The following is a 25,288-nucleotide window of genomic DNA, read 5'->3' as shown; positions in this document are numbered from 1 at the left end:
CTAATCTCAATCTATAAAAGTAGAACTCCCGCTATAACAAATACGCCAAATCCCAAATATCCTCTCTAGTCCACGCCCTGACCCCCTTGTTCCCGGCCAACTGCTCCATGCGCGTCTCGAGCGCCTTGACCAACCTCTCCGCATACCTCTCACTCCGCCCGCTCGGATCGATTCTCAAATACTGCACTTCATAGTCCCTATTCACGCGCCGACTGTCGCCGGGACTCAGGAAGCGCACGCGGAAACACGCGCTGGCGTCGCGTCTCCACCCGTTGCGCTCGTCTTTATACATGCCTCTGCCGACCTGCGCGAAGACGACGGTCCTGATGCGCGAGATACTCGCGCTGCTCATCGAGTAGAGCCATCTTGATCCAGACGTCTTTTTCGTCTTCCGCGTCGTGCTCAGCAGCGAGGGGTTCATGCTTATCAGCAGCGGGTGCTGGAAGTCCAGCGACGGCCGCCGGTTCAGCAGGAAGTCGTTGTCGCGGTAGAAAATGGGCAGGCCTTCGGTGCGCGCGAGGTGGCATGTGCGCAGGAAGGCGGGCTCTGCGCCAGAGGCGTCGTCGTGGTGCTCGATTGCGCTTTCGAGGTCTTGAGGGGTTGAGGTCGTCGTCGTGGTGCGTTGGGTGGTACTCGATGTTGGGGTTGTAGAGGGGCTAGTGGCACGAAGAGGAGGAGGGCATGACACGGCGGCGGTGGGGAGGGCGAATTCGTATATCATCAGGCGTAGCTCGTAGGGTAGGCGGAACAGTCTCGATTGCAGTTGTGCCTTTGGTGTTGTCGTTGTCTTCTTCGCCTCTATGGCTTCTTCGGTAGCGGCAGCAGTAGCAATGACTTTTGGTCGGCGTTTGCTCGTAGACTTGTCATGCACTTCTAGGGTACTATCGTTGCGCTGTGCGACTGGACGCTTGATAGCGCGTGGTCTGGCTCGCGGCGTCGTTGTGGTCGTGGTCGTGGTCGTTGACATGTTTATAAGAATATGCTGTATATGAACTCTCCCAGGAGCAGGCAGTGACTATAGATGACGAAGGGTACACAGGGCCTGCTGTGATTACGATGCGAGAGAGAGGCGCAGAGTCAATGGGTGTATACGGCAGAGTAATGTCTAAGATAGATCGGTGGGTGGGTAGATGACCGGGGGTGCCGAAAGAGAGATAAACCCATCTCACATGTTCCCGGACATGCTGCTGTATTTATCTACCTCGCACTAACACCACCAAACGCTTATTACCATATCTTTTAGACTCATCGTCGAGGCGCACCGCTCTCGGCAATACTGGACTCGAGGGAGAGGGAGAGTGCGAGGGGTCGTCACCCATCATCTTCTAAGACGGCTTCATGGCCCGGATGCGGTCCGAACACCAAACCCGAAAAAGAACCACCATTCCTTTCCGGTCGCACATCACGGGGGCCCAATCCAGGAACGTGTGAGACTAACCCAGATACGTGTGCACGTAGTATCCTCGGTCGGTACTTTGGGACGAAGGTATCGGAGAAAAGGGATTTGTTCTGGCAGATAATGCCGTGGAGAGAAAGAAGAAAGATACGTTAGGCACCTTGATGTGGGACCGTTTGCGTGTGGACCCTGCATGATTTTCTGTATCGTCCGCCATGACCGGATCTAGATAAGTGTCGGGTGCATCGGTAGCCATGTGCTTCGCTGGAACACCGGTAGGTAAGTCTCTGCTCTGGGCCATTTGTGGAATTAACACAGTGTGTCTACCATCATTTACCCTCGCTGCCTTGTGTTAGCAGCCTCAACACTATCCCTAATCCTCACTGCCGAACTTGAAAGGAAGTTGTTGCGTCGTGAATTCACTTCCCTTCCCCTCATTAAGATCTACCAAAGTGGGCGTGTGCGCAGCAAGACCCTGAAGACCTCCGAGCCCGGAAAAAAACCTCTGGACCCTGAAAGGAAACCGAATCCGACCCAATCCCATAGCTGAAACCTGGACCCTGGCTCTTGCCCCACGTACTCGGACCCAGACATGTGATCACGAACAAACCAAGACGTCTTCTAGAAACGGTTTGGTCTTTTGTTTCTGGACGAGTTAGCGAAGCGCTCCCTGAGAACCGCGCAGCAGGTGATCGCCCGCGTGCTTTCTAGCCCTTCCGTTTCTTCACCGACCACGTTTTCTTTTCGATGACAAAGGCCGAGTGACGAGACAGTGATTCATCGCTGTATGGGAGGTGTGCCGAGGCTTATGCAGACTCCGCGAGGTAGGTACGGTATCGATTGAGACAATTTCATGGGTTTGATGCAAAAATGTCTACCGGCCATGACATAGATAGTGCAAATTAATTCTGAATGCGAGGAGCTACAACGCGATAGACGTTTGTTCCTTTGCCATCTACCTCGGATGTCGCATAGCGTTTTTGAGTCATCCTCGAAGAAGATGCGCCATACTTGTAAGGAGCGCTTGTTCCGGTACCGGAACATAGATCTCGAGTTGATAGCCCGCCGGAGCTCTCTTCCTTCTATCCACTTTGGCGACAAAGTCGTGACTTTATTTCGCCTGATGCCACCACCATTCAGCCTTTCCAGGCTTCTATGGTCTATCTGGTCCAGAATGATCGAGTTGTCGCGGAAGTATTTTGACCATGATTGTGACATAGTTTCATCTCGACACGAGTGCCACCATTTTTGATGTGTCGGAGGAACCGAATCAACTTCTGAACGTTATCCGTACACTTGGTTGGTGATAGTCCTGCCGTAATTGTTTCGTTGGCGCAAAGACAGGATTGTAGTCTTCATGATAGGGCCTTTCCGCCAGCAACCTCTTGCTACGGTGATCATCTTGCTGTTGCCCCGAGTGTTGCCCCGAGGGTCAAGACTGCCGGAGCATGGCGAGAGCTGGTCTATAAGTCATGGCTGTCTTACAGCTCAACCTCGAAGCTAAACATCTCTACAGGAACTCTGTGGAGATTTGAGGTCTATCAGACATGTTCATACGCTCCCTTCCGATTGTAGAACGGCTTGGATGCAGTAAGAGGTGCCTGCGGGGCTCGAGGTGTCTAGGGCGCGAGGCATACGTAGAATTGATAATTGACATGTGCAACCCTGCGCATGTCTTCGTATACTTCACACTCAACATGTAGCGCAGTTAAGGCACCTCCGCTGATCTGCAGAAACGGCACATAGATCGCATACATTTTTTCCACACGTGTAGCATGCAGTCTCTTCTTGAATCAAGGTGTCGTCCAGATCCATGGCATCAGCAGACCGCAGCGAATCGTCGCAGTCCTCGCAAGCCGCGCTATTCGGTTCAAAGGCAGACTGAGAGTCTGGAGAATTGCGCCGAAGACTAGTCGTGGCCGAGGAAGGAAGACGCCAGAAGTAGTGTAGGGTAGATGACTGCGCTGGCGGCTGCTGTCGAATTGGCTGGTCGCGTGATTGAATAGGTGAGGCGTTGGGATGCTCCTTTTGAGCTCCAAAGAGCTTTGTTATCGTCGTGGCTGCATAACGATCAGCATCCCTCGTCTCTACTGGCCAGTGGAAGATCACCTACCATAGACTTGCTCGCTCTCGGGTCTGTTGTCGCGATATCTCTTGCGGGTCCGACTGTTCAGATGGGCTGCGCCCGCATCATCTTGCACTTTCCAATGTCGAAAAGTCTCCGAGCTCGTTGCCTCGTTCAGTTTGCTCTGAGGAAAGTAGAGAGGGAGGCGTAGAGGCGTCTCTGGTATGCCTTGTGGAAGAGAGGCTGCGAAGCCACCAACAGGGGAGGAGAAGGCGCATAGGGACCGCTTGCGTTTTATGGTCATGGTGGTAGATTGCGTGACCGGCGTTGCGTATTTCCAACAATACTCATATACAGATAGCGGAGTAATATGTGATACTGTAGCGATTATGACAAGAGTGAAGGTGCTAGAGTGGTTCACAGTCAGATGCGCGTCCGAGATAAGGACACGCGTGGACGCGTTCCTGCCGGACCAAAGCCCGGAATTAACGTGCAGTGATGGACTGATGCGAACCGGAAACACTCCCGACGTCATCTCTCCCTCTTTGCAACCCAACTGGTGTCCATCAAGGTACCGCAGTCGCATGACCCCAAGGTTCTCTCTATCTTGCTACTTGCCACCAAATCAGCAGTATGACCGTCCGAGAAGCCAGCCATGCAGGCTCATGGTATTCGTCTTCAAAGTCACAGCTATCCTCACAGCTTGATGGCTGGCTCGCCAATGTGCAAGCTCCCGTCCCATGTATAGGACCTCAGTCGTCTGGACAAAGTGTTGATGTGTTGCCTACTCCAGGTGCAAGGGTGATCATTGCACCGTGAGCTCTGTCTGATCATGTCCATACCTCTCTACTTGTTGCTAAGACGTGCTTGTATAGCCATGCCGGATATTCATACTCTGGTCCTGCTGCAGCTTGGGCTTACAAGTCCTGGGATCTTGCTAGAATGTGCGTGATTGACTTCTACCTACCCTTGGGCCCATGATCGGAGATTGTTCAATATGTTTATATCAGTGCATGGATCCAGAAGCTAGAGGACTAACATATGGTGTTGACCAGTAAGCGAGTATTCTTACTGGGTCCTTCGCATCATGTCTACCTGACAAACTGTGCATTAACTCAATGTACTGAATACGAAACCCCTCTCGGAAATCTCACAATCGACAGAGAAACCACACAGCAGCTATTCGACACCGGCAAGTTCTCAAGGATGTCTCAAGAGACCGACGAGGACGAGCACAGCCTCGAGATGCATCTGCCGTATATCTACACGATGCTATCAAAGTAACACCATCCAACTTTTACCCAAAACGGGCAGCCCAGCACTAACAGAAATCCCACAAAGGACCTCCTCCAATCCCGCAGCGTTTCCAAAACTTGTCCCGGTAATGGTAGGCAACACATCCGCTTCCGCCGAAAAACAATTCGGCCAACTCCTCGCGCCCTACCTCAAGGACCCCGAAAACGCCTTCGTCATATCCTCGGACTTTGCACACTGGGGACTACGATTCAGATACACCTACTACGACTCTTCGTCAACAGCCTCAGCAGTATCTCTCAAAGCATCCGACAAACCGCCCAGAGACCCACCGATCCACGAGAGCATCAAGAAAGTCGACTTCGAGTGCATAGGCGCGTGCGAAAGCGGAGACCATGACGAATGGCTGTCCGTGCTCGAGGAGACAGGGAATACGGTCTGCGGACGTCATCCGATCGGTATCGTCATGGCTGCTATGGAGGCGCTTGGGGGCGAGGGTAGGTTTAGATTCTTGAGGTATGAGAGGAGTAGCGAGTGTGCCAGGGTCAGTGATAGTAGCGTGAGCTATTGCAGTGCGATTGCTGTTCTTTAGTAGATTTCGGACGGTCTGTTGTCGACTGGTCAAGGGCGGTCGTGCAGAACAGACAGCATACGAGGAATTGCTTTTCTTGCATGAGATATAGATGATGTTGATGATGGGTTTTCTTCCTTATAATCAAATGGATGACTTTCTCTGATGATGACTCGGTATGAGAAGAGATGACTATCAATATAGTTGCGACCGGGGACTCTACTCGTGTTGCATCCAAGTAGATATGCTTGACTTCTGGGAATCGAACGCCGCATTGGACTCACGATGAAAACAACGTACAAGACACTCAAGTACTCACGACCTCGAGCAGGAGCACCGGTCAACACAAGGGAAGACAAAGCTGAAGAAAGCTCATGCACCTTTGACTACACCTAGAGCAAATCTTATAAACAAAACCGCAACCCACTTTCCTTCCCCATCTACGACCCCTTCCGCGTAACAGCGACAGAAGCCGGATCAACCGTCTCCTCATCGCCCCACTCCGCAACCCAGCCGTTATCCGCCAAATACTGCTTCCACGCCTCGTCCTCATTATCCAAGTTCCTCTCGGTGTCAGGAATAACAAAAAACGCAATCGCGGCGCCCAGCACCGCGAAGCCCGCGCCGACGAGAAACGTGCCTTGGTCGCCTGCCTTGGCGCTAATGGGCGTAAAGACCTGCGTGCCTATGGCGGCGCCAGCCTTGGAGAACGCAGAGCAGAGCCCGACGAGCTGGCCGCGGATGGAGGTCGGGAAGGACTCAGAGGACACAAGCACGACGGTGCTGCCGGGGCCGACCTCCCCAAGCGTTAGGAAGATGCCGTAGAGCACTACGAAGAGCGGGAAGATGTTCTGGATGGGCTTGTATGCGCCGCCGAGGACGAAGCCGAGCGCGGCTTGCAGGATGAAGCCTAGTGCCATGGTGCGGCGGCGCCCGATCTTGTCGCTTAGGTAGCCGCCGATGAAGGGGCCTGGGATGTAGAAGCAGTTTATCAGCACGCCCCAGCCGAGGTTGGTGATTAGCGAGTCGCCTGCGTTGACGCGGTTGGTGATAGTCCCGGCGAAGATGCCGAAGGGGATGCTGATCCAGTTGTACAAAAACCAAGTCGCGGACGCGCCGATGAGGGGTCGCCAGTAGCGTTTGAGTGCGAGCCAGTAGGGGACGCGTTGTTTGCGCATGGAGGACTTGCGGTACGATGTTGAGACGGCCATGCGGTAGCGGAACCAGAAGATGGAGAGGGGAGGGATGAGGCCGAGGGCGAAACTGGTTCGCCAGACGATGCTGTATTTTTCGACCTTTTCGTGGACGCACAGAAGGAGCAATAGAGGCACGAGGCCCCCGAAGACGTAGCCGAGCGAAGCAGACAGATCCGCCAACATGGCGAACATGAATCCGCGATGTCTGCGCATGACATCGTTCTCGTCTGTTGCTTCTGTCGCACCCGCGCCGCTGACTGGGTACTCGCCGCCTGCGCCCACGCCGGCAATGCCTCTGGCTATGATGAGACACCAGAACATGCCCGTGTCCGAAGTTCCGTGAGCTGCGGCAGACAGGACGATACCTAGCACAAGGAGAACCGTCGTGGCGACAGCACCGGTCTTACGACCGAGTTGATCTGCGATGACGCCGAAACCCAGCATTCCCACGATCATGCCGACCATGAAAGCGTTGGACAGGCGCGTTTGGATGTTGCTGGTCAATGCTTCCGGATAGCTGATTGCAAGTAGCAACTCGAGGTTTCCAATGACCGAGGCATTGTAGCCATCACTTCCGATAGCAAGACCGGAGAAGACGAGCATCATGATCACTGACAACTTGCTGTAATACGTCGTGGGCTTGACCTCGCCGCTCTCGGTGTCGACGTCCATGACCTCGACCGCACCCATGGTGCCATTCTTGGTCTTGGTCAATTCATCCTGCGAGACATCGTCTTGCTCGCGGTGAGCATATATCTCAGTGCTGGCCATGGTGTCTATGTTAGCACCTTTCCTGAGTTGATGTCGACCTTAGTGCGGGGGTGTCCCACAAGGAAACCTGGAAGGAGAGGAGGCCATTTTGTAGAACATTGGCCTTTTCGACCATTGCCACCGTCGCATGTCACCTGCCGGCGATAGTCGTGGGTATCATGTCAATGTCGAGCTAAGAGGATAGGTAACCGCGAGATGGAGAGCAGTGTGACGCCGCCGGTCGATAACAAATTAGCGGGAAAGTTTGCCCTATCGAAACATGCTGAAGAAGGCGGCCTGTTCGTCCTGTGTTTCTCTTGCTTCCATGTAGCATATAAGATGCAATCAGAGATCAGCCTAACTCTACGAATCTAGCCCGTCTGCGTGCTATCACCTTATCGTGCAGACGAGTGGACAGAGACCGTTCAGACGCACATGCTCTATACCTAGGTACCGTACATATAATTCCAATATTCGTAATTGAGCGAGTGCTACGATACACATGACCGCAGATCCCAAGCCCGATCACAAGTAACAAGATGCTCTCAAAGAAAGTATCAAGTCTCGAAATCTACACCAAATCGTAGGTACAGTAGTTGGCCGATCGATGGGGCGCGTCGGTAGTTCGAAGCAGACTAAGGTACAGCTGATAGGGCGATTTTAATATAGCCGGATCAGACTGCCCGCTAGGGACTCTCCGTATCGTACCTTTTGCACCAATGCAACAGTGCCGAGTAGATCTATCGGTATGTGGGATAAACGTACACAGTAGATAAGAAACCTCTCTTCCTTCTACACTATTGGTCTAGAAGCCTTTCTGATTCAGTCGCTGATTGTACCTTGCCTTGACCCTGTGCAGACAGAGTTGCATTGCAGGTGTACAGCGCAGAGCACGCAGCGATGAGTGAGAAAGAGCAGCAGCAGCAGTCGGCTTCTGGCTATCGACCATCGTGGTCGAGGGCCGATGTCGGACCTCGAGCTGGACTGGGTTCGAAGGTCCGTATGGCTATTGCAGCTACTTGGTCATTGCTATACATCACATGGCTTTTTGTTAGTCGTCCATGGAATGTTACAGTCACGACATATGAATTGATCTTTAACAGAAACACCACATCTTCCAACCTGCAAGCCGCTCAGAGCGGGCGCTACAGTGCTCGATCGATAATCTAAACCAGAACCTCTATTTCCTTGAGAATGCTCGACCGATCGAGGCAGAGGAGTTTCTTAGCCGACGTGACAACCTAGCTCGCGCTCTGCATGTTTCTGGAGTCGATGGCTTTGTTCTAGAGCCGGGGTACACCTTCCAGTACTATGCAAACATCTCGCAGCGCGACTGGGTATGAAGTGATCTGCCCACTCTTCAAAGAAGCGTGCGTGCTAACCAGCCTGCAGGAACCCTGGGAGCCCGAGGAGCGTCCTTTCCTCATGATTGTAGAGCCTTCAATCAATTCTACCACCGGGCATGTCAAGGCAAAGACGTCTTTCCTGGCCCCGTCCTTTGAGGCTGGTAGAGTGCGAATGTTGGGCATCCCCTCTCAAGGCGAACTAGACATCATCACCTGGGAAGAACACTGGAATCCCTACGCCACGCTCAGAGAGCAGCTTTTCTCTGGACGTGATGATGTGAAGCTCATGGTCGATGAAGAAATTCGTGACTTTCTGGTGCGTGGTCTCGACGCCAACGGATTTGAAACCGTGGGTCTGGGAGGCGAAGTCGAAGCTGTGCGTCAGACCAAGACCCCTGCGGAGGTCGAGCTGCTCCGAGCGGTCAATACTGGTACGATAGAGGGCATCCGCGCCATGCGTCCGTGTCTCCAGCCCGGTATGACAGAGACCGAGGTAATTGAGATTCTCGATCGAACCATGCAAAGTATCGGGTTCGACCTCTTTTTCAACATCGTCTTGGCGGAAGAGAATGCGGCGCTGCCTCATGGCGGATTTGCCACCGGAGGCAAGGTCCTGACTCATGAGACGATGATCCTCATCGATGCAGGATACCACTATCTGGGATATTCGTCGGATGTGTGCCGCAGCTTCTTCATTGATCCTCCTGCCAAGTCGTTGACAACCAAAACACTGAATGCACTAGGAGTGGCTTCGGCAACGCCTTCAAAGGAGGCCGCAGAGCTACATGCCGAGAAGCTCAAGGTGTGGGATATTGTGCTGCAAGCGCAAACTGAAGCTGGAAAGATGTTTATGCCAAACAGCACCGCAGCCAGCGTGGATGTTGCGGCACGAAAGGTAATCGATGACGCGGGCTATGAAGGGACCTTCACCCACAGGCTTGGTCATGGTATCGGAATCAAAGGTGAGAACAAATATGCTTGCAGCATGTCGCCGTTTTGCGTCATTTTCGTCGACACAAGCGCGCATGCCTGTTCTGTTGGATCTATGTGCTAATTGGCTCGCACAGCTCACGAATCTCCGTATCTCAACAAAGGCAACCACGAAACGCTGCTTCGACCTGGCATGACCTTCACAGCGGAGCCGGGAATCTACCTCGAAGGTCGCTTCGGTGTGCGACACGAAGACATTTACCTCGTCAAGGAAAACGGGGAAGCCGAAGTCATCAGTGGTAAGCGGGCTGTTTCGCCGTATGAGCCTTGAGCTTCGTAAGGGTTGTGTTTGGCTTGTCAGATGTCATTGTAGTAAAAAGCAGTGCTTGCTTGATGGTAGAATATCTATTTCCGGTCGACTAGTCAGGATTCGTCATCTCATATCCTGGCGACGTCGCGTCTGCCTTTCATCTCGGGTCGTTCCAGCTCCCATTCGTCTCTCAGTACTGCGTACAAGAAGTCGCCTAAAAGCACGCTCAGAGCTAGTGACCAGACGAGCGTGATGGCATAGAAGAAGTTTGCGTTGCCGCTCCCGGCGTAGATCCACAAGTAGTAAAAGGCCGGGGCGAGAAAGGTGGTGTAGAGGAGAGCAGACAGAGCGGGGAAGGGGTAACGCGACAGATCAGCCAAATGGGCGAAGACAGTCAGCGCCGATAGCCACAAGCCGGCATCACCAACATTGGCGTAGGGCTGGAAGATGGCGAAGACGCCAATGAGTAGCATGACGGCGGCCAGTGGCTGTCGTCGTAGCCTGATGGTCAAAGCGGGCGAGTAAGCAGCCATGTGCAGCCAGAAGACGGCGAGGAAGAAGGCGCGGAAACTGTCGAACATTTCGATGAAGAAGTACCACCAGAGCCCGACATTTGGTGTCAGATCAGGGAGGAGAAGTCGAGTACCATACACGGATGCAAGGAACGACCAGCTCTGGCCAGTCAGGACGAAGGACAAGACAAATAGCAGAGCAATGAAGAGTGCCAGAGTGATGGTTTGACGTGTAGCGAAGGCTGCCAACGACCTTTGTGCTGCAGATGGCGACTGCGTTTGTTTGGCAGGGGTTTCATCAGAGCTTTGAGCGGTGGATCGGGCAGAGACAACATCGTAGCAGAGGATGGTGAGAGGGGGTGCCAGCAACAGTGGGTGCAGAGACACGTAGCTCGCCAGAGCCAAGGAGAAGGCCGAAGTGATAGGCGCGCCGGCGCATGCCTTTGAAATGGCCAGCAACGTGAAAAGATTTCCGAGGACGGATGTGGGTCGGGCCAGACAGGTCAGGAGCGTGAAAGGATTGAACAGATATGCAGCGGCGACGTAGATTGGAGCCAGAGCCAGGTGTTTTCGAGGGGAAGAATAGAAGCGAGATAGTGATGCTTGAGCAGACTGGGCGATGTCAATCAGGGCCTGGGCAGCGGCAAGGTCGAGGATGGTGTAGAGAAGGATGGTGAACAAGGGATATGTGGCAGGATCCGGCAAGAGGGAGAAGAGAGGGAGCAGAAGAGGAGCCTGGTGGAAGAGACCTCCATCGTATGGGGACAAGCCATTGTCGTAGAGGAAAAGGCCCTCTTGCAATCTCTTGAAGCTGTTCACAGGCGTAGACAACTCGACGCGTCCGGTCAAGAGAGGGGGCAGGGTCGGGAACGCTGCGGCCAGTAAGAGACGCAGAGCGGCAGCGGATGCGAAGAGCAGCGCCTTCTGCTGTGTTTGTGTGAGGGATGACATTTGAGCGCAGGAATCGGCAGCATAGCCTTTCTGTGTGTCCAGAGAAAAGCAACGAGTGACGATGAGCTACAGAAGGTGTACAAATCTAGCGTACATTGCCTTGAGTAGCTGTAAACACGAGATGGAGTAAATATATATGTAAATCTCGGGGGTCATGGCCGAGGCCAAGTCCAGACTCCGCATTTAAGCTTCGCGGCAACAGCGGGAGCTACGTCCATTTCGAGAAGTAGCGCAATGAAAACAGCGGGCGGTCAGAGGAAAGTCTGAGGAAAGACGCATGAATTGCCATAACAACTCCAGATTTTCTTATTTCTCGATTTCTCTCATATATTTTATATAAGACATCCGTCCTGTTGATTTTCCATCAACACCACCGACGCAACAATGGTGTCGCAGAAGAAGGGCAACAAGAAGGAGGCCAAGAAGGGTAACGCGAAGAATTATATCACGCGTACCCAGGCAGTCCGCAAGCTACAGATCTCTCTTCCTGATTTCAGAAGATTATGTATCTTCAAGGGTATGTTCAAGATCCATTGGATTTCACTGAAAAAGAAATGAAAGAAAGCAGAAGAACAAAAAACTGATCTTTTACCCTCTCTTTCCAGGCATCTACCCACGTGAGCCGCGCAACAAGCGCAAGGCAGCCAAGAACAGCACCCCCAGCACCACCTTCTACTACACACGAGACATCCAATTCCTCCTGCATGAGCCTCTGCTGGCCAAGTACCGCGACCACAAGGCGCTGGGCAAGAAGATCAGCAGGGCACTCGGCCGCAATGAGATTGGCGATGCTGCGCGCATGGAGAAGACGCTGACGCCGCGCATCACTCTCGACCATGTCATCAAGGAGCGATATCCCACTTTTGTCGATGCCCTGCGCGATCTCGACGACTGCCTCAGCATGTTGTTCCTCTTCGCCAACCTTCCCGCCACCGAGAACGTTTCCTCCAAGACCATCCAGCTCTGCCAGCGTCTGTGTCTCGAGTTTGAGCACTACCTCATCCGCACCAACAGCCTACGGAAGAGTTTCCTCTCCATCAAGGGCATCTATTACCAAGCCACCATCCAGGGCCAGGATATCCTGTGGTTGGTCCCTTACAAGTTTGTGCAAAGAGTCACGGGAGATGTCGACTTCAGAATCATGGCCACCTTCGTCGACTTCTACACCACTCTCCTTGGCTTTGTCAACTACCGACTCTACACTTCGGCTGGTCTCGTCTACCCGCCCAAGTTCAATGCTCAGAGCGACGAGCAGGGTGCCGAGTTGACTGCCTTCACTATCCAGGGTGCCAACCAGGCCGCCATCAGCGGCGATGCACCAGCCACCACACAAGACGGCGCCCAGAAGCAGATCTCACAGAAGGCACAGGCCGAGGCTGACAAGCTTCTGTCCGGCCCGGCTGCCTCTCAGGAGGAGCCCACATCCTCTTACGCGACTGCGAACGAGCTGCCCTCGTCTTCAGCCACTGTTGAGGCCGAGAACGGCGACGAGACCACCACTAATGCAGATGGTCTTGACAAGTTCGAGACTGTCGATCAGTCCGCTGATCAGCTTTACCAGCCCACCGGTCTCTCCCAGTCCACCGCATCCACTTTGTTCAGCGACATGACCATCTTCCTCTCCCGCGAAACCCCCCGTGCTCCTCTCGAGTTCATCCTCCGCTCTTTCGGCTGCAATCGTCTCGCTTGGGATGCCATCCTCGGCCCTGGCGCCTACACAAACGACGAGTCCGACCGTCGCATCACGCATCAGATTGTCGACAGACCCGACCTGCCCCTACCAGCTGTTCCCGACGAAGACGAGGAGCAGACGCAAAACGCCGTTCAGAAGGGTCGTCTACGACCTGGCGAGAGAGTGCCCGGTCGCATCTACGTCCAGCCACAGTGGGTGTGGGACTCGATCAACGCCGGTCGTCTTCTCCGCCCAGACCTGTACGCCCCTGGCGCTGCCCTGCCCCCTCACCTGTCACCGTGGGTCAAGGCTCGCAAGGGCGAGTACGACCCCACCAAGCCGCTTGCCGAACAGGAGGCCGAGGGCGAGGCCGTCGCAGCAGGCGCCGACGTCAGCGACGAAGAGGTTGACGATGAGGACATGGAAGAGCTCGAGGCCGCCTCCGCCGACGAAGAAGAAAAAGAAGAAGAAGAAGAAGACCCGTCGTCGAACGTCCGCAGCATGACACCCGCCGAGTACAGGGAGGCCAAGGAGAAGGCGGCCAAGGAGAAGGAGTACCTGGCCAAGAGCCGCAAGGACATCGCATCAGGCGAGGGCATGGACGTCGAGCTCGCCGACTCGGAAGACGAAGACGACGAGTCAGAGGAGGAAGAAGCCGACGAAGCCTTTGACGGATTCGAAGAAGACGCCTCATCGGACGATGATGACGACGACGCAGCGGCAGCACGCCAGCACCAGCGCGAACTCGAAGCCGAAGCCAAGGGCCAAACAGTCAGCACCAACAAGACCGACGCGGGCTCGACCCCCGGCAAAGCGCTCAAGAAAAAGGAAGGCGAGCAAGCGCGTAAGAAGATGGACAAGGCCCGCAAGGAAAAGGACGAAGAGGTCGAGAGGCAGAAGATGATGATGTCGAGGCGCAAACGCAAGGTGTTTGAGAAGATGACCTACTCGAACAACAAGCGGGATGCAGAGGCTGAGAAGTTGAGGTCCAAGAGGAGAAAGCTCGAGAAGCAGCAGCAAAAGTAAAAAGGTAGACGGACTTCTGGGGTATTTTGTTGGGGTCCTTGTGGACTTTTCCTCTACTTCTTAGCAATCGACTGAGATCTATTTTGCTTCTACCTGATGTAAGGGCATGTACGTGTTGTTGTCTGTGTTCTGGTTTCTTGCATTTACATGGAGTTTGTCTTTTTGCTTGTAACTCTCAGACAAAAATAGAAGTAGCAGTAGCAGTTCCAATCAGCCGCTCTGTCAAGGCCGTTGTATAGCACCCTGGTAGCTCTTGGCCGCAACAAAATGTGGAAAGTTATCCAAATGATGATCAGGTTTCGAAAACATCTTTTCTCATATATTTCTTGGTGTTTCCCGGACAGCGAATGTTAACACACCCGCCTCTCCTCCCCGCTAGCCAGCCATGCAGACAGCAGCACAATCACTTGCTGATCCAATCCTTGACGCGTCTACATATCCCACCATCGCTCATGCAAGTCCCTAAGATCCAACTCGCCCGTGACAGCCTCCCTCTTCAAAAACTGCGTCAAATCGCTGCCTGCCTCGAGTTCCTTCTTCGTCCACCCATTCCCCCAGTACGCAAACCGATTCTCCGGCCTCAAGTACTCATATTCCCAATCCTCCCATCTAGGCTCCCGTTTGACAAACGTGCTATGCGACTGCGAGCCAGGCCACAAGCCATGAATACGCGCGCCGGGTCGACGTCCGTTGGCCCAACTGCTGCAGTTCTGCGACAGGTTGGTGCGCGGGAAGAAGGCGTCGCAGTAGGTTATGAAGTCGTCTGTGGCGGCCTTGGACGGCTGGATTGTCTTGATGCCCTGTGTGCGGAACTTGCGCAGTAGTTTGGCGATGTAGCCGAGTTGCGTCTCGATGCTGTGCGTTACTGTGCCTGCTGTGCCGTGCGCGTTCGGTCCGTGCAGGTGGATGAGGTTCGGGAAGCCGGGGGTCGCGAACCCGATGTAGCTGTATGGGAAGCCGTAGAGACCTTCGGGCCGCCAGGCGAGGGAGAGATCGATGCCTGTGTCGTTTACGATAGGGAAGGGAGGCGCGAAGTCGACGTTGGCGCCTGTGGCGCATATGACTGCGTCCACGGCTCGTTCCTCTCCGTCTAATGTTACGATGCCGTTGGCGGTGAAGTGTGAGATGCGGTCGGTTATGTAGGCGACGTTGGGCTTTGTCAGGGCCTCGAGGTAGCCGGGTCCGGGAGTCAGGCGACGACAGTTGGGAGGAAAGTTGGGCACGATCTTGTCGAGGAGCTCGGGCTTCTCTTTGAGTCTTTCGGCCATGAGATGCTTGAAGTGCGCGGCTGCTTTGCGACTTGCGTCCGAGTCGCGGATCTGTTTCTCGAATGTGCTCCAGTACGTGTTCTCCAGCCCTTTGCGGAAGGCTGTGTATTTATCTGGGTCCGCAAAGTCTTCGAGCTGTTCTGGCGAGTATGGCATCGCCTGTGCCTGTCTGTCGAGACCGCCTAGCGATCCTGCAATCCACGTTCTCGAGCGTGCATAGTGGTCGATATGCTGTGCTACCTTTTGTAGTTCGGGAAGGAGCTGAATGCCAGAAGCACCATTACCGATGACAGCGATGCGTTTACCAGCGGGATCGAAGTTCGGGTCCCAGTTTGATGCATGCCTCAAAAGGCCCTTGTACTCACTCATCCCCTCATAATCAGGTAGTCTCCAATCGTTGAAGTGGCCAATTGACGGAATGATCAGATCGTAAGTCTCTTTGACATCGCCGCCTGTTTCGAGGTTTTGGATGTTGACCTCCCATTTGGTGCTTTCCGGTCGCCAATGACAGCCTGTCACCTTCTGGTTGAAGCGTGTCTTCTCGTAGACGTTGTACTTCTTGGCCAGTCCGGACCAGTAGGCATGGATTTCCTTGCCCTGAGCGAACGCTTCGCTCCATTGAGTGTTTGGGTCGAATGTTGACTGATAGACGTGTGCAGGAATGTCACATCGAACCCCTGGGTATACGTTCTCAAACCACGTTCCCCCCTGCCAATTGCATCAGTACAGATTGCGAAAGGAGGAGACAAAATATATCTCCCGCAGACTCAGGGTATGATACTACTCACCACATCGGCATTTTTCTCAATAATAGTGAACTTTACACCAGGCACCTTGATTGGCAACAAAATACCAGCTAGCACTCCTGCAAGACCAGCGCCAATAATAGCAATCTATTGTCCACTTATCAACTTGTCATTTCTTTTGGTGGCGAAGACCTGTGTATAAGACTCACCTCCAATTCCCTCTGCTCGTCAATTGGGTGTTCGCTGAGCTTGAAGTCGGTTGGGTATGGATATACCCATTGCTCCTCTGTTTCTGTAGACCCATCCACAGGCGTGAACGAGTCCGCAAGTTCGAGTGTCGGCTCGTGTGTGGACGTCTCCTGGGCCTCATTTGGTGGCTCTTTATTATCTACGTCTACTGTGTCCGCAAGGTAAGGTGCCATGTTCTTTATCTAATTGCACGCTCTATTTGCACTTTTGCCTCGGAACTCAAGATCTATTACAATGCTAGAGACAATCACAATGCTAGACCTCGACCTTTATGCCGCGAGCTTGCAAGGGTATACAAGGTGTATAAACACTAGTGGGGTGTAGCGAAGTATACAAAGTGAAGACAGAGGAGGGGTAGATAAATGTACCATACGCAACACCAACCTAAGAAATCACAAGACCTCAAAGAACCCAAGCCTTGACTTGTCTGTATCGATTGAGGGGCCACAATGCGCACCCCTACAACTCAGCAGTATCTCCTAGGCACTTGCGAAGAAAGTGTGGAAAGATCTCCACGTTTTGCACCCAATAAGGTTCGTTAGAGCGGATATCGCGATCTTGCGCCATTATGGCTTACTGTACGAGAGCTCCTCTGCCTATCAGATGGATATGTCTGCTGTCGTATGATATGTTTTATTGCGAAGAGCACGTATAGCCGTACGTCCGAATGTAAACCGACCTTTGCCAATGCCATTTCAGACTGTATCGTTGATAGTGTGGCTGACAGAGAGAACAGAAAGCGATGCGTTATTGTTAGAGGTTCAAATCGCATGGAGACCCTGGTGTCCGCTTCACACCTGCCTCATGCGAGGGGCAAAGCTCGAACTACCTGCCTGTTCGGGTTCTCATGTTTTGTCCTACAGAACCTTGCCTTGTATATAGCACTCTGTATAGCACTTGTGCAGCACATATGGTTACGATGTGTTATTGGGCATGTATTTAGAGCTTGCAAAGCAAACGGATCGTTGCAAGCACTCTGAAGCTATGGTTTTATGTTGCAAGAAACGAGCTAGTCACACTTTTCCACACACGATACGTTTTCTTTTCTAGACACCAGCCAGGTTTCAGATAATATAATAGAGAGCTTTTTCTGTTAAAGGCAAAAGGCGGTATGTTCAGATATGACATAGACGTCTACTTCTATCAATCCCGGATCAAACCATGGTTATCCAACACACAGCCATCGCCAACTAAGCTGGTATTTCCCTCCTTAATCTGATATTTGTTTGCCTTTCAAAGGATCAAAGTAATACCAGACCCTGTGAGCAAGCGCATTCGATATACCAAGCCACTTTGATTCACCAGTAAGCGATGTGTATCTTAGTATGAGGTGTCGAAAGCCACATGTATCTCTTAAAACTATGGTCATCAAACCACTTCTCGGCGTACATGTCGCAAGACCATGTGCGATGATAGGTAGGAACAATGGTTCCCGCGATCTCGGGATTGACAAGCAAAACGGTGAGACCAGGGAAATATGGAGGTCAGCGAGACTTGACAGCCCGTGTCCTTTCTACCTGATCCATAAGGTTGGCTATATCATGCTGCCAGCGCGTACGAGCGAGACAACATTGGACGTATATGCCGCCTCTAGTGGGCGTGTTAGCAGTCCAGTAGGCCCCGGTCTAATCTCCCAAGTAATGCAATGGTAATAGCCTGGATTTCCTCAACTTTGAAGATACAGAGCAGGGGCAGATAAGACCTCCGGAAAGTCCCTAGTAGACGGCAGTCCAGCCATATTGGTATCTCGAGTAAGAGACGCTTGAATGAGTGCGTGGAACATGTATCCGACACAAGTGAGCTAGGCAAATTTAGGCTGCTTGCTCTTCGATGTAACGCCGCATGCTATCGAATTGCGTACGGCCGGTGGATATGAGGTATCTGATATGTGATATATCATGAACTTCCTTGTGCTGCTCGAACTCAGCTCGGGCGAATTCTCGCAATTCAGACCTAGTCGATGATGGCGGTATCCCTATAATTCATATCGAGTATTAGTGAGTAGTGTAGAAGGGCGGCGAGACGGTGGCAAATGCAATCGCACTTTTGACTGAACGCATGATATCACGATATAAAGATACTGCTCGTTTTCTTTGCAGGAACTACGTTTGATTAGATCCGAGATTGAGGTTAGGCGGGTTATTTATTGCATTACATGTTCAAGACTCAGTACTGGTCCCTTGTCTCGTAGAGACTTGCCCGTGGAAATCTTAGCAAAGCACCGCTGAGTGCAGCTGATGCACCGGACACTCGTCGGATGCATTGTGACGATTCACAAACAAGAATTGGACTGCGGAAGATTCCTCCCTACGTTGTGCTGTACAAATGCCTGATGATTGGTATAGTACTGTGATCTGAGTACCCTTCTTTGGTAGTTAGGTGGATTACCAGCAGAAAGTGCAAACGAAGCAAAATCTGTTTCTAAATTTGGCGATATCAAGCGAGCACCGCGCATCGACGCGTCGTCCTTCTTCGGTGGATCGGTGGAAGTCGGGAGATATCTATCAACACCCACCAATGGAATTCAGCTATGGAGCAATGGTCACGGCCGATATGGTGTGTTGATTGTTCCGGGTTCTTCGTGCGAATCTCAAAAGGAGGGCGTCTTGCAGTAACTTGTTAAAGACATCTCGTCATCATTGCAGGCTCTTTTTGTCAATAGTCAAATAGCTCCGAGGCAGCAATGCGAAAACCTCATGAAAATGTCGAGAGAGCCAATGCGTTGTCTTTCACCGAGTTCAAGTCAGCTTATGTGCCTGACGAACTTCTGAAATACCACGCGAAGCACGATATCCAGAGCGATACATATAACATTACTTTCAAGAACACCCAGAGTACTGCAAGTAAATCGTCAAGATCTAGTCCTTCTGGTGAACCCAATACAGAGCAGACCACCAACGCAGAACTAGAAGCATGTTTCAGCCTGATCACACAGACCAGTCGTAGCGATTATGAAAGCAGTCCCATCGGATGGCGGCCGGCGCACAAGAGAACCGAGATGCGCGAACCAGAGATGCGTTATTTGCTTGTGCGCAGAAATGAAGAACCAACAATCAACATACAGCACTCAGACGGGTCTGAAGCCCAGGTCAAAACGACAAGTGTAGGACCAGACCGCGACTCTGCATCTCCTCTCCTCGCAAAAGACCCAAGCATCATAGGGTTCATGTCGTTCATGTTGACGATTGAAGAAAACCAAGATGTTGCCTATGTTTACGAGATCCATCTTAAAGAGGCTTCGAGGGGTCAGGGACTTGGCAGAGTCTTGTTCAATATCACGGAAACCATTGCGATTCGTGCCGGCATGCAAAAGGTTATGCTTACTGTTTTCCGTTGCAATGAGAAAGCAAGGGCTATGTACGCGAAGCTAGGCTATGAAGTCGATGAATGTAGCCCGAGACCTAGATTCTTCAGAGGTGGGATTGTCAAAGAGGCCAGCTACTTGATCCTGAGCAAGCGCTTGCCAAAGAACCCAGTGTTAGTTCCTCCGCAAAGCAAGGAAGAGCAGAGCATAGATACTACACCTCAACGTAAGAAAAGGAAGGTCTGACCTTTTATGATCATCATACTCGCAAATTGCAGAACGAAAATCCCATTTCGCCATTCTGCGCCGCTGCGCTTGCCCCTGGGTATATACCTACCTAATAAATTCTAATCAAGTCATCAATTCCGCCAAAAAATTCTCATCTACTTCAAGTTTCGTCCATCTCTGCATGATCGTTTCTTCTATCTTTGCGCCCTCTGCTATGTTCCTCAGCTCTCGGACTTCTCTATAACCTTGCCAAACTCTCCTCTCAACCATGCGTTTGCCAACTCCTGCACCTTTGGCCTCGTTCCAGAACACCTGCGCTGAGTGCTCGCTTGCATCATCGGACAGCCCCACCTGCTTGATCTCGTCTTTTGCCTTCAATATAGCTGCAACTTCATCCCCGGTAAGCTGATCAGTACCGCTCCACCACTTCTGCATCGATCTCTCTATTCCTTTACAGCTATAGCCCAAGGGTCCTATGATTGCAGCAGGAAGCTTGAAGACCAGGCCAACGAAGCCAAGTCCAACGCCTTTAGCCATACCGGCTGCTGCGCCCCCATGTTGTCCATGAATGCCCTCCTGGAGACCGAAATAGGGCTGCGTAAGAATACCAGAGAACGCGTCATATGTTCCGAAAACGAGCTCCTTGCCACCAACCTTCATGCCAGAGAGAACACCGGTGATCGGATCGCGCAAGCGTACTGTCTTGTCTCCAAGCCGTGCTGGCGCATTGTGGAAACCATTAGCCAGGTTATATAACATCGCGACAGGTACTGTCACATCGTTAGTAATATACGACCTCAAGCAGGGGACAACACTTACGCTTAGCGACATGTGTTAGTGAGGAATCGATGAACTCGCCACTGGCAGTCACGAAATGCTCGCCTTTGCTGATCTTACGACGATGGGTCTGCTCGCTCTGTCTTGATGGGGTGGCGAGGCCATCGCGGGACTCTTCCATGGAAGCCCAGCGCGATGACGTAGATGCGCTACGTCGATGCCTCTCGTCCAATTCGTTTTGCATGGACGAGCGTATCGAGGCTTTGCGTGATCGCCCTTTGTGCCTTGAGATATCATGGGCATAGTCGTCGACATCATTCATCAAACCGGTGGCAGTGGAAGTGAATGCACCAATCATACCGGTGATAGGATCCTGGCTTCCCTCCTCCACATACCACCTGTTGTGTCTCGCCAGTTTGAGTTGTCGGGGATTTAGCTTTCCTCTCGTGATCAGGACAGCGACTGCCAATGAGCTAAGTTGGATGTTGGTCCTCCTCACTCTCCACACTGCTACGTGATCTGGGCAGAGAAAGCAGGCAATGTTCCTCATCTGCGGCGTCTCGTGGAAAATCTTTGCAGCCTTCCTAGGGCCATCTTCTCCCTTGATTTTAGCTGCCAATTCGTGTGCTCGTTCCTGCACTTCAGGCTGCAGAGCCTTAGTGATGTTCTGAGCCAACTTTTTAGCAGTAAGTTCTTTGAACGGTACTGCCTCAGGGCCTGCGCCAGCTTTGTATACCATACTGGCCCAAAACGGCTGGTCTCCGAAGAATGGCACGATTACGGTAGGCTTTCCTAATGCAATGCCAATGGCCGTCGTTCCAGCACCTCCATGATGGACTACAGCTGATACTCGTGGGAAAAGCCAATCGTGTGGCACATTGCCAAGAAGAAAGACATTCTTTGGAGGCTTACTGCCACCCACGTTGCCCCATCCTTTCGACACTAAAGCCCTCACTAGAAAACACATGTCAGCAGTAGATCACATCTGAGAGCGATGATGTACAGTACCTCCGGCTGATTCTATAGCCTCGAATACCAGTTCAGTCAAGCTTTCCGGGTCATCTACAACGATACTACCGAACCCTACATAAATCGGGGGAGGGCCTGCATCCAGAAACGCCTGGAGTTCGGGATCTGGTTTATAGCTTGAGGCCAATGGAAGAAAAAGAAGCCGGCGATGCTGATGTGCGATCCCCAATCTAAAGGCTTTGGGATTAGTGCCTCTGACCAGCCTGCCGGTGTGAATATTAGCGATTTTTATAGCCGAGCATTATCTTGTGCAGCGTACTTACAGTATGTGAAGGGTATGCGCAGCTTGGGAAACAGTCTGTGTCCCCAGAGAGGACTGACAGCATCAAGATTCAGAGTCTTCTCTCGAAAGTGATTAGTGATATCACTCAGGCCTTCCCAAGTCAACAACTCCATACGCTTGTAACTGAGTAGATTGGCAAGACCCGGATTGTCAACCTTGCTTGCGTCCACATTAGTAAGTGGATGCGGAAAGGCGCGAGTAGGCGACCATGGCATTGTGAACATCATATGACACGGTATCGCTAGTTTCTCTGCGATATGTATATGTGCGTAAGTCGGCGGATTTGCAATGATCGCATCCGCCACAAAAGGCGGCGGTAAGGATAGCAAAATGTCCTCATCATGCAGATAGGCGCCAAGATCGATTTTCGTAATGCCATCGCCAGGTTCAGTGCATGCCTTCCAGGCCCCTTCCATCATCTCTGCCAATTCGGCCTTGCGCGCACCAACATCTCCCGCCTTGATAGAGTCAAAACTTGGAATGATGCCTGGATTTTTCACCATGAAAGCCATGAGTTTACTTGGGTCGCCGCCAATAGAGTAGAACTCAAGGCCATTTTCTTCCACAAAGTCCTTGAAGACGGGATGTGTACCCAGACGTACACGATGATTGTAGGGTGGCTTTTGTAGTATCTGGCCAAGCGCGATGAATGGCTGCACATCTCCACGCGACCCTGTGATTAGTATAGCGATGTTCATGCGCGGTACACATGCGTATTCTTCCAAAACTGGTGGATGGAAGTCCTTCTTCCTCGGTCTGACCGTCCGTCTACCCTGTTTACGTTCGACGCCACCGCCATCTTCCTCTACCTGCTTTTCCTTTCTTTCCTTGAGATGTATATGACGAGGAAAGGAGAGGTCCACCCTACCATCCTCAGTCACATGAGATCCAGTTCGCTGAAGCTCAGTGGAGTCCTGGGTTGGATGTAACAATCCGAGTGGATACCAATGCATCCTTGCCTTATAATGGGACTTCGCCGAAGAACAAGCTTTACCAGCTGCGCTCGGATGACCGAACAAGAGGAGATATTAAAGATAGTTTGCGCAATGCATATTTCACCATGTGGCTATATCCATTTCGATCCGTTTCGCGGGTATGAAAACTTTACAATTCCTCGTAGTAAGAACAGTTTCTGGTCGCATATAGGGAAAGTCCCCTTGTTTTTTCGTTCGTCATCACCGGACGTCAGCGGAGACGCTAAGCACCGATCACAGGTAGAGATCTATCCGCGCGCACGACCGCCCTCAGCCACATCTTGTGTTTCGGCCGCAATGCCGCAATGCCGCAATGCCGCAATAGTCATTGCGATTAATTATTATCTCCTTGCCCAATGATTCGCACAACTAAGAGGTCGAGCCTTCTTGTACGTGCTGCGAGATCCTGTCACTGAATCACTATAATGAAAGCCTTCAACACTCGACTCTCAGCATCTGATGGAACATACATCTTACTGGTTAGGTGGTACTCACGTCTTGCAAAAGGTTCGTCAGTGGTATTATGTTCGAATTCGCACGGCCAATTTGACCTACTGACGTCGTAGTCGCATCTCAAAATCGTAATTCAAGAATCCGCTTGGGCGGCTAAGCTCCATCTGGCATCTGCTACTATAGAATGATTGTTACGACTTGATGCATCGCATCAGTCTTATCACATCAAGCTCGGCAACCAATTCCGCTTGTATCAAAATGAAGTGAAATATTCATACAAAGATACAGTGATACTGATACACACTCGCTGCTAGCGACCAACACTTTTCCCTAAAAGTCCCCCCACCCCGTCCCCCCACCTTCAAGAAATGCGTCTAACCCCCAGAATATTTGACATCCTCTACATATACGCCAGCTTCTGCATGAGTGAAATAGTGTGTTACACGTGATCGTTTTTCGAGAACATATGAGTCAATGTGATTGCGTGCTACATTCATGTGCTTGAGTATCGAGCCTGGAAGTCTTTAGCGAACATTAGGGGCGCTTGCATCAGCTCGCGAAATGATTCTTGTCTTTTGTTGTTTGTATGGCTGTGACCTGCGCTTGGAGCAGGTTCCGGTAGTACCTGCTTCAAAATGGTGTTGATTACCATGATACATTCTGCTCGTCTGGGAATGGCGAACGCGCCCACCGTGACTGGCAAGAGCCCTCCGATAGCCACAATGACCATATGAAAATGGGCGCAAAACAGTAGCACTGACGGATCCTTTCTGTCAATAAGATATGAAGACTTCGGGATCCAGGGGAGCCAGAGTCTCACAGGATATAGTGCTTGTATCTGTTCGGCGGGCATCCTTCCAGGCGGAGCTATCCGGATATTTTGGACAAAATTGTATAGCTCCTTGACACCGCGAACGAGCTCAGGATTGTGTTCGACGTGTTTACGTAGCTCTTGTAAGGCTACACTTGCAGCATCTAACGGTACTATAGAATGCGATGATGATGCTGCAACGAGCGACTCTGGTATCAGAACACCCCAGAGGTCTCGAAGGCGCGAGGTATAATTTCGTTCAGCCATTTCCTTTAACGCCTGATGGTTGTTAGTATTTGAGTAAACGTGTGAAGAGCAGACCAGATAGCCATTCGCTCGGGCTCGTAGGTCAGAGAAGCGATACACCTTCTGCGTCTTCGTGTATCACAGAGCAAGGACATATAGAAGGACGAAGCAGTGCACTCACCAGATCCACTCCTTTCATCGTTTGGCAAAATTCAAAGCTGTCCGGCGCTTGCCAAGATAACATGAACGAGGCCGCAAGAGTGGCATCGACATCCCCAGGACCCGATGTCAAAGCTAAAGTTTCTCGTAGGCCTTGCAAGGCTTTGGCTCTATATTTGTAGCTTAGATATGTCATAGAGCTAGATTTGGTGAGCAGTGCGAGATGAAACGAAGATATCCCGCAAATGCAGTCACGGACGAAATGGACCAAAAACGCGATTCTAATGAATCTGACGAGAGAAGGTGAGCTATGTTTCTTCAATGGGTAAAAGACAATGCTTACTCCGGGAGTACAGAAGTGCAAAACCCGACATTTTTGGTATCGCTGTGTTCGAGTCTTTGGCTCATATCATGGATGTGGTGAACCAGAAAACTCTCTTCGTCCGTGAAGCCAGGTAGTTCCGACACTGGCCGTTGCAATAGTGGTATCAGATGACTCGGCAGTAACTCGACATCATCTGCGCTCAGCACCTGTGCTTGCGCCGGCGGGCCATCCACCTGAGCAGAGCGTGAGGCGGCCGTAGCTGATGACTCAGCCTCATCATAGTCGCAAGGTACACCACGTCGTATACAATTTAGACTTGAGATACTCAGCATGTGACATCTTATGACAGGTCGCGCTGTACTCACCACTGAGGCCGGCACTCGTCGCAACGGATCCGCCGCTGCCGACATGTGTGGCATCCTGCTCTCGATTTGATATGCGTGCGTCGAGGCTTCAT

At 51.9% G+C, this 25,288-nt stretch overlaps 11 protein-coding genes across 12 annotated transcripts; 3 read left to right on the top strand and 8 right to left on the bottom strand.

Annotated features, from left to right (window-relative positions):
• Positions 1-31: 31 nt before the first annotated feature.
• Positions 32-967, bottom strand: AAFC00_002179 (uncharacterized protein; the record flags this gene model as incomplete). Its single annotated transcript, XM_069341461.1, has 1 exon — positions 32-967. One exon carries the CDS (start codon positions 965-967, stop codon positions 32-34), a length of 936 nt encoding a protein of 311 aa, XP_069201541.1.
• A 2,121-nt stretch (positions 968-3,088) lies between these two features.
• AAFC00_002178 (uncharacterized protein) lies at positions 3,089-3,765 on the bottom strand (the record flags this gene model as incomplete). The annotated part of the gene is made up of 2 exons (XM_069347984.1): positions 3,089-3,456; positions 3,510-3,765. 2 exons carry the CDS (start codon positions 3,763-3,765, stop codon positions 3,089-3,091), a joined length of 624 nt encoding a protein of 207 aa, XP_069201540.1.
• A 329-nt stretch (positions 3,766-4,094) lies between these two features.
• On the top strand, positions 4,095-5,307 carry AAFC00_002177 (uncharacterized protein; the record flags this gene model as incomplete). Its single annotated transcript, XM_069341460.1, has 4 exons — positions 4,095-4,276; positions 4,337-4,405; positions 4,517-4,741; positions 4,803-5,307. 4 exons carry the CDS (start codon positions 4,095-4,097, stop codon positions 5,305-5,307), a joined length of 981 nt encoding a protein of 326 aa, XP_069201539.1.
• A 419-nt stretch (positions 5,308-5,726) lies between these two features.
• AAFC00_002176 (uncharacterized protein) lies at positions 5,727-7,253 on the bottom strand (the record flags this gene model as incomplete). Its single annotated transcript, XM_069341459.1, has 1 exon — positions 5,727-7,253. One exon carries the CDS (start codon positions 7,251-7,253, stop codon positions 5,727-5,729), a length of 1,527 nt encoding a protein of 508 aa, XP_069201538.1.
• An 879-nt stretch (positions 7,254-8,132) lies between these two features.
• Positions 8,133-9,839, top strand: AAFC00_002175 (uncharacterized protein; the record flags this gene model as incomplete). Of its 2 annotated transcripts, none has more annotated exons than XM_069341457.1 (4): positions 8,133-8,228; positions 8,336-8,569; positions 8,625-9,540; positions 9,646-9,839. In XM_069341457.1, 4 exons carry the CDS (start codon positions 8,133-8,135, stop codon positions 9,837-9,839), a joined length of 1,440 nt encoding a protein of 479 aa, XP_069201537.1. The 2 variants fall into 2 exon arrangements, with proteins under 2 accessions (XP_069201537.1, XP_069201536.1); XM_069341458.1 differs by having other exon boundaries at positions 8,133-8,282.
• Positions 9,840-9,946: 107 nt separating this feature from the next.
• On the bottom strand, positions 9,947-11,281 carry AAFC00_002174 (uncharacterized protein; the record flags this gene model as incomplete). Its single annotated transcript, XM_069341456.1, has 1 exon — positions 9,947-11,281. The coding sequence occupies one exon, from the start codon at positions 11,279-11,281 to the stop codon at positions 9,947-9,949; it is 1,335 nt and encodes a 444-aa protein (XP_069201535.1).
• Positions 11,282-11,665: 384 nt separating this feature from the next.
• AAFC00_002173 (uncharacterized protein) lies at positions 11,666-13,979 on the top strand (the record flags this gene model as incomplete). Its single annotated transcript, XM_069341455.1, has 2 exons — positions 11,666-11,798; positions 11,887-13,979. 2 exons carry the CDS (start codon positions 11,666-11,668, stop codon positions 13,977-13,979), a joined length of 2,226 nt encoding a protein of 741 aa, XP_069201534.1.
• Positions 13,980-14,410: 431 nt separating this feature from the next.
• AAFC00_002172 (uncharacterized protein) lies at positions 14,411-16,415 on the bottom strand (the record flags this gene model as incomplete). The annotated part of the gene is made up of 3 exons (XM_069341454.1): positions 14,411-15,955; positions 16,036-16,140; positions 16,203-16,415. The coding sequence occupies 3 exons, from the start codon at positions 16,413-16,415 to the stop codon at positions 14,411-14,413; spliced, it is 1,863 nt and encodes a 620-aa protein (XP_069201533.1).
• Positions 16,416-19,897: 3,482 nt separating this feature from the next.
• AAFC00_002171 (uncharacterized protein) lies at positions 19,898-21,290 on the bottom strand (the record flags this gene model as incomplete). The annotated part of the gene is made up of 2 exons (XM_069348500.1): positions 19,898-20,544; positions 20,594-21,290. 2 exons carry the CDS (start codon positions 21,288-21,290, stop codon positions 19,898-19,900), a joined length of 1,344 nt encoding a protein of 447 aa, XP_069201532.1.
• A 344-nt stretch (positions 21,291-21,634) lies between these two features.
• AAFC00_002170 (uncharacterized protein) lies at positions 21,635-22,816 on the bottom strand (the record flags this gene model as incomplete). The annotated part of the gene is made up of 2 exons (XM_069348499.1): positions 21,635-21,783; positions 21,844-22,816. 2 exons carry the CDS (start codon positions 22,814-22,816, stop codon positions 21,635-21,637), a joined length of 1,122 nt encoding a protein of 373 aa, XP_069201531.1.
• Positions 22,817-23,783: 967 nt separating this feature from the next.
• On the bottom strand, positions 23,784-25,288 carry AAFC00_002169 (uncharacterized protein; the record flags this gene model as incomplete). Its single annotated transcript, XM_069347722.1, has 4 exons — positions 23,784-24,380; positions 24,529-24,796; positions 24,850-25,146; positions 25,197-25,288. The coding sequence occupies 4 exons, from the start codon at positions 25,286-25,288 to the stop codon at positions 23,784-23,786; spliced, it is 1,254 nt and encodes a 417-aa protein (XP_069201530.1).

Source organism: Neodothiora populina, assembly GCF_041146345.1.
Source record: "Neodothiora populina strain CPC 39397 chromosome Unknown canker_contig_14, whole genome shotgun sequence".
Lineage (NCBI taxonomy): Eukaryota > Fungi > Ascomycota > Dothideomycetes > Dothideales > Dothioraceae > Neodothiora > Neodothiora populina.
The sequence above is the reverse complement of the archived record's forward strand: the minus strand, read 5'-3'. Positions and strand labels throughout refer to the sequence as shown.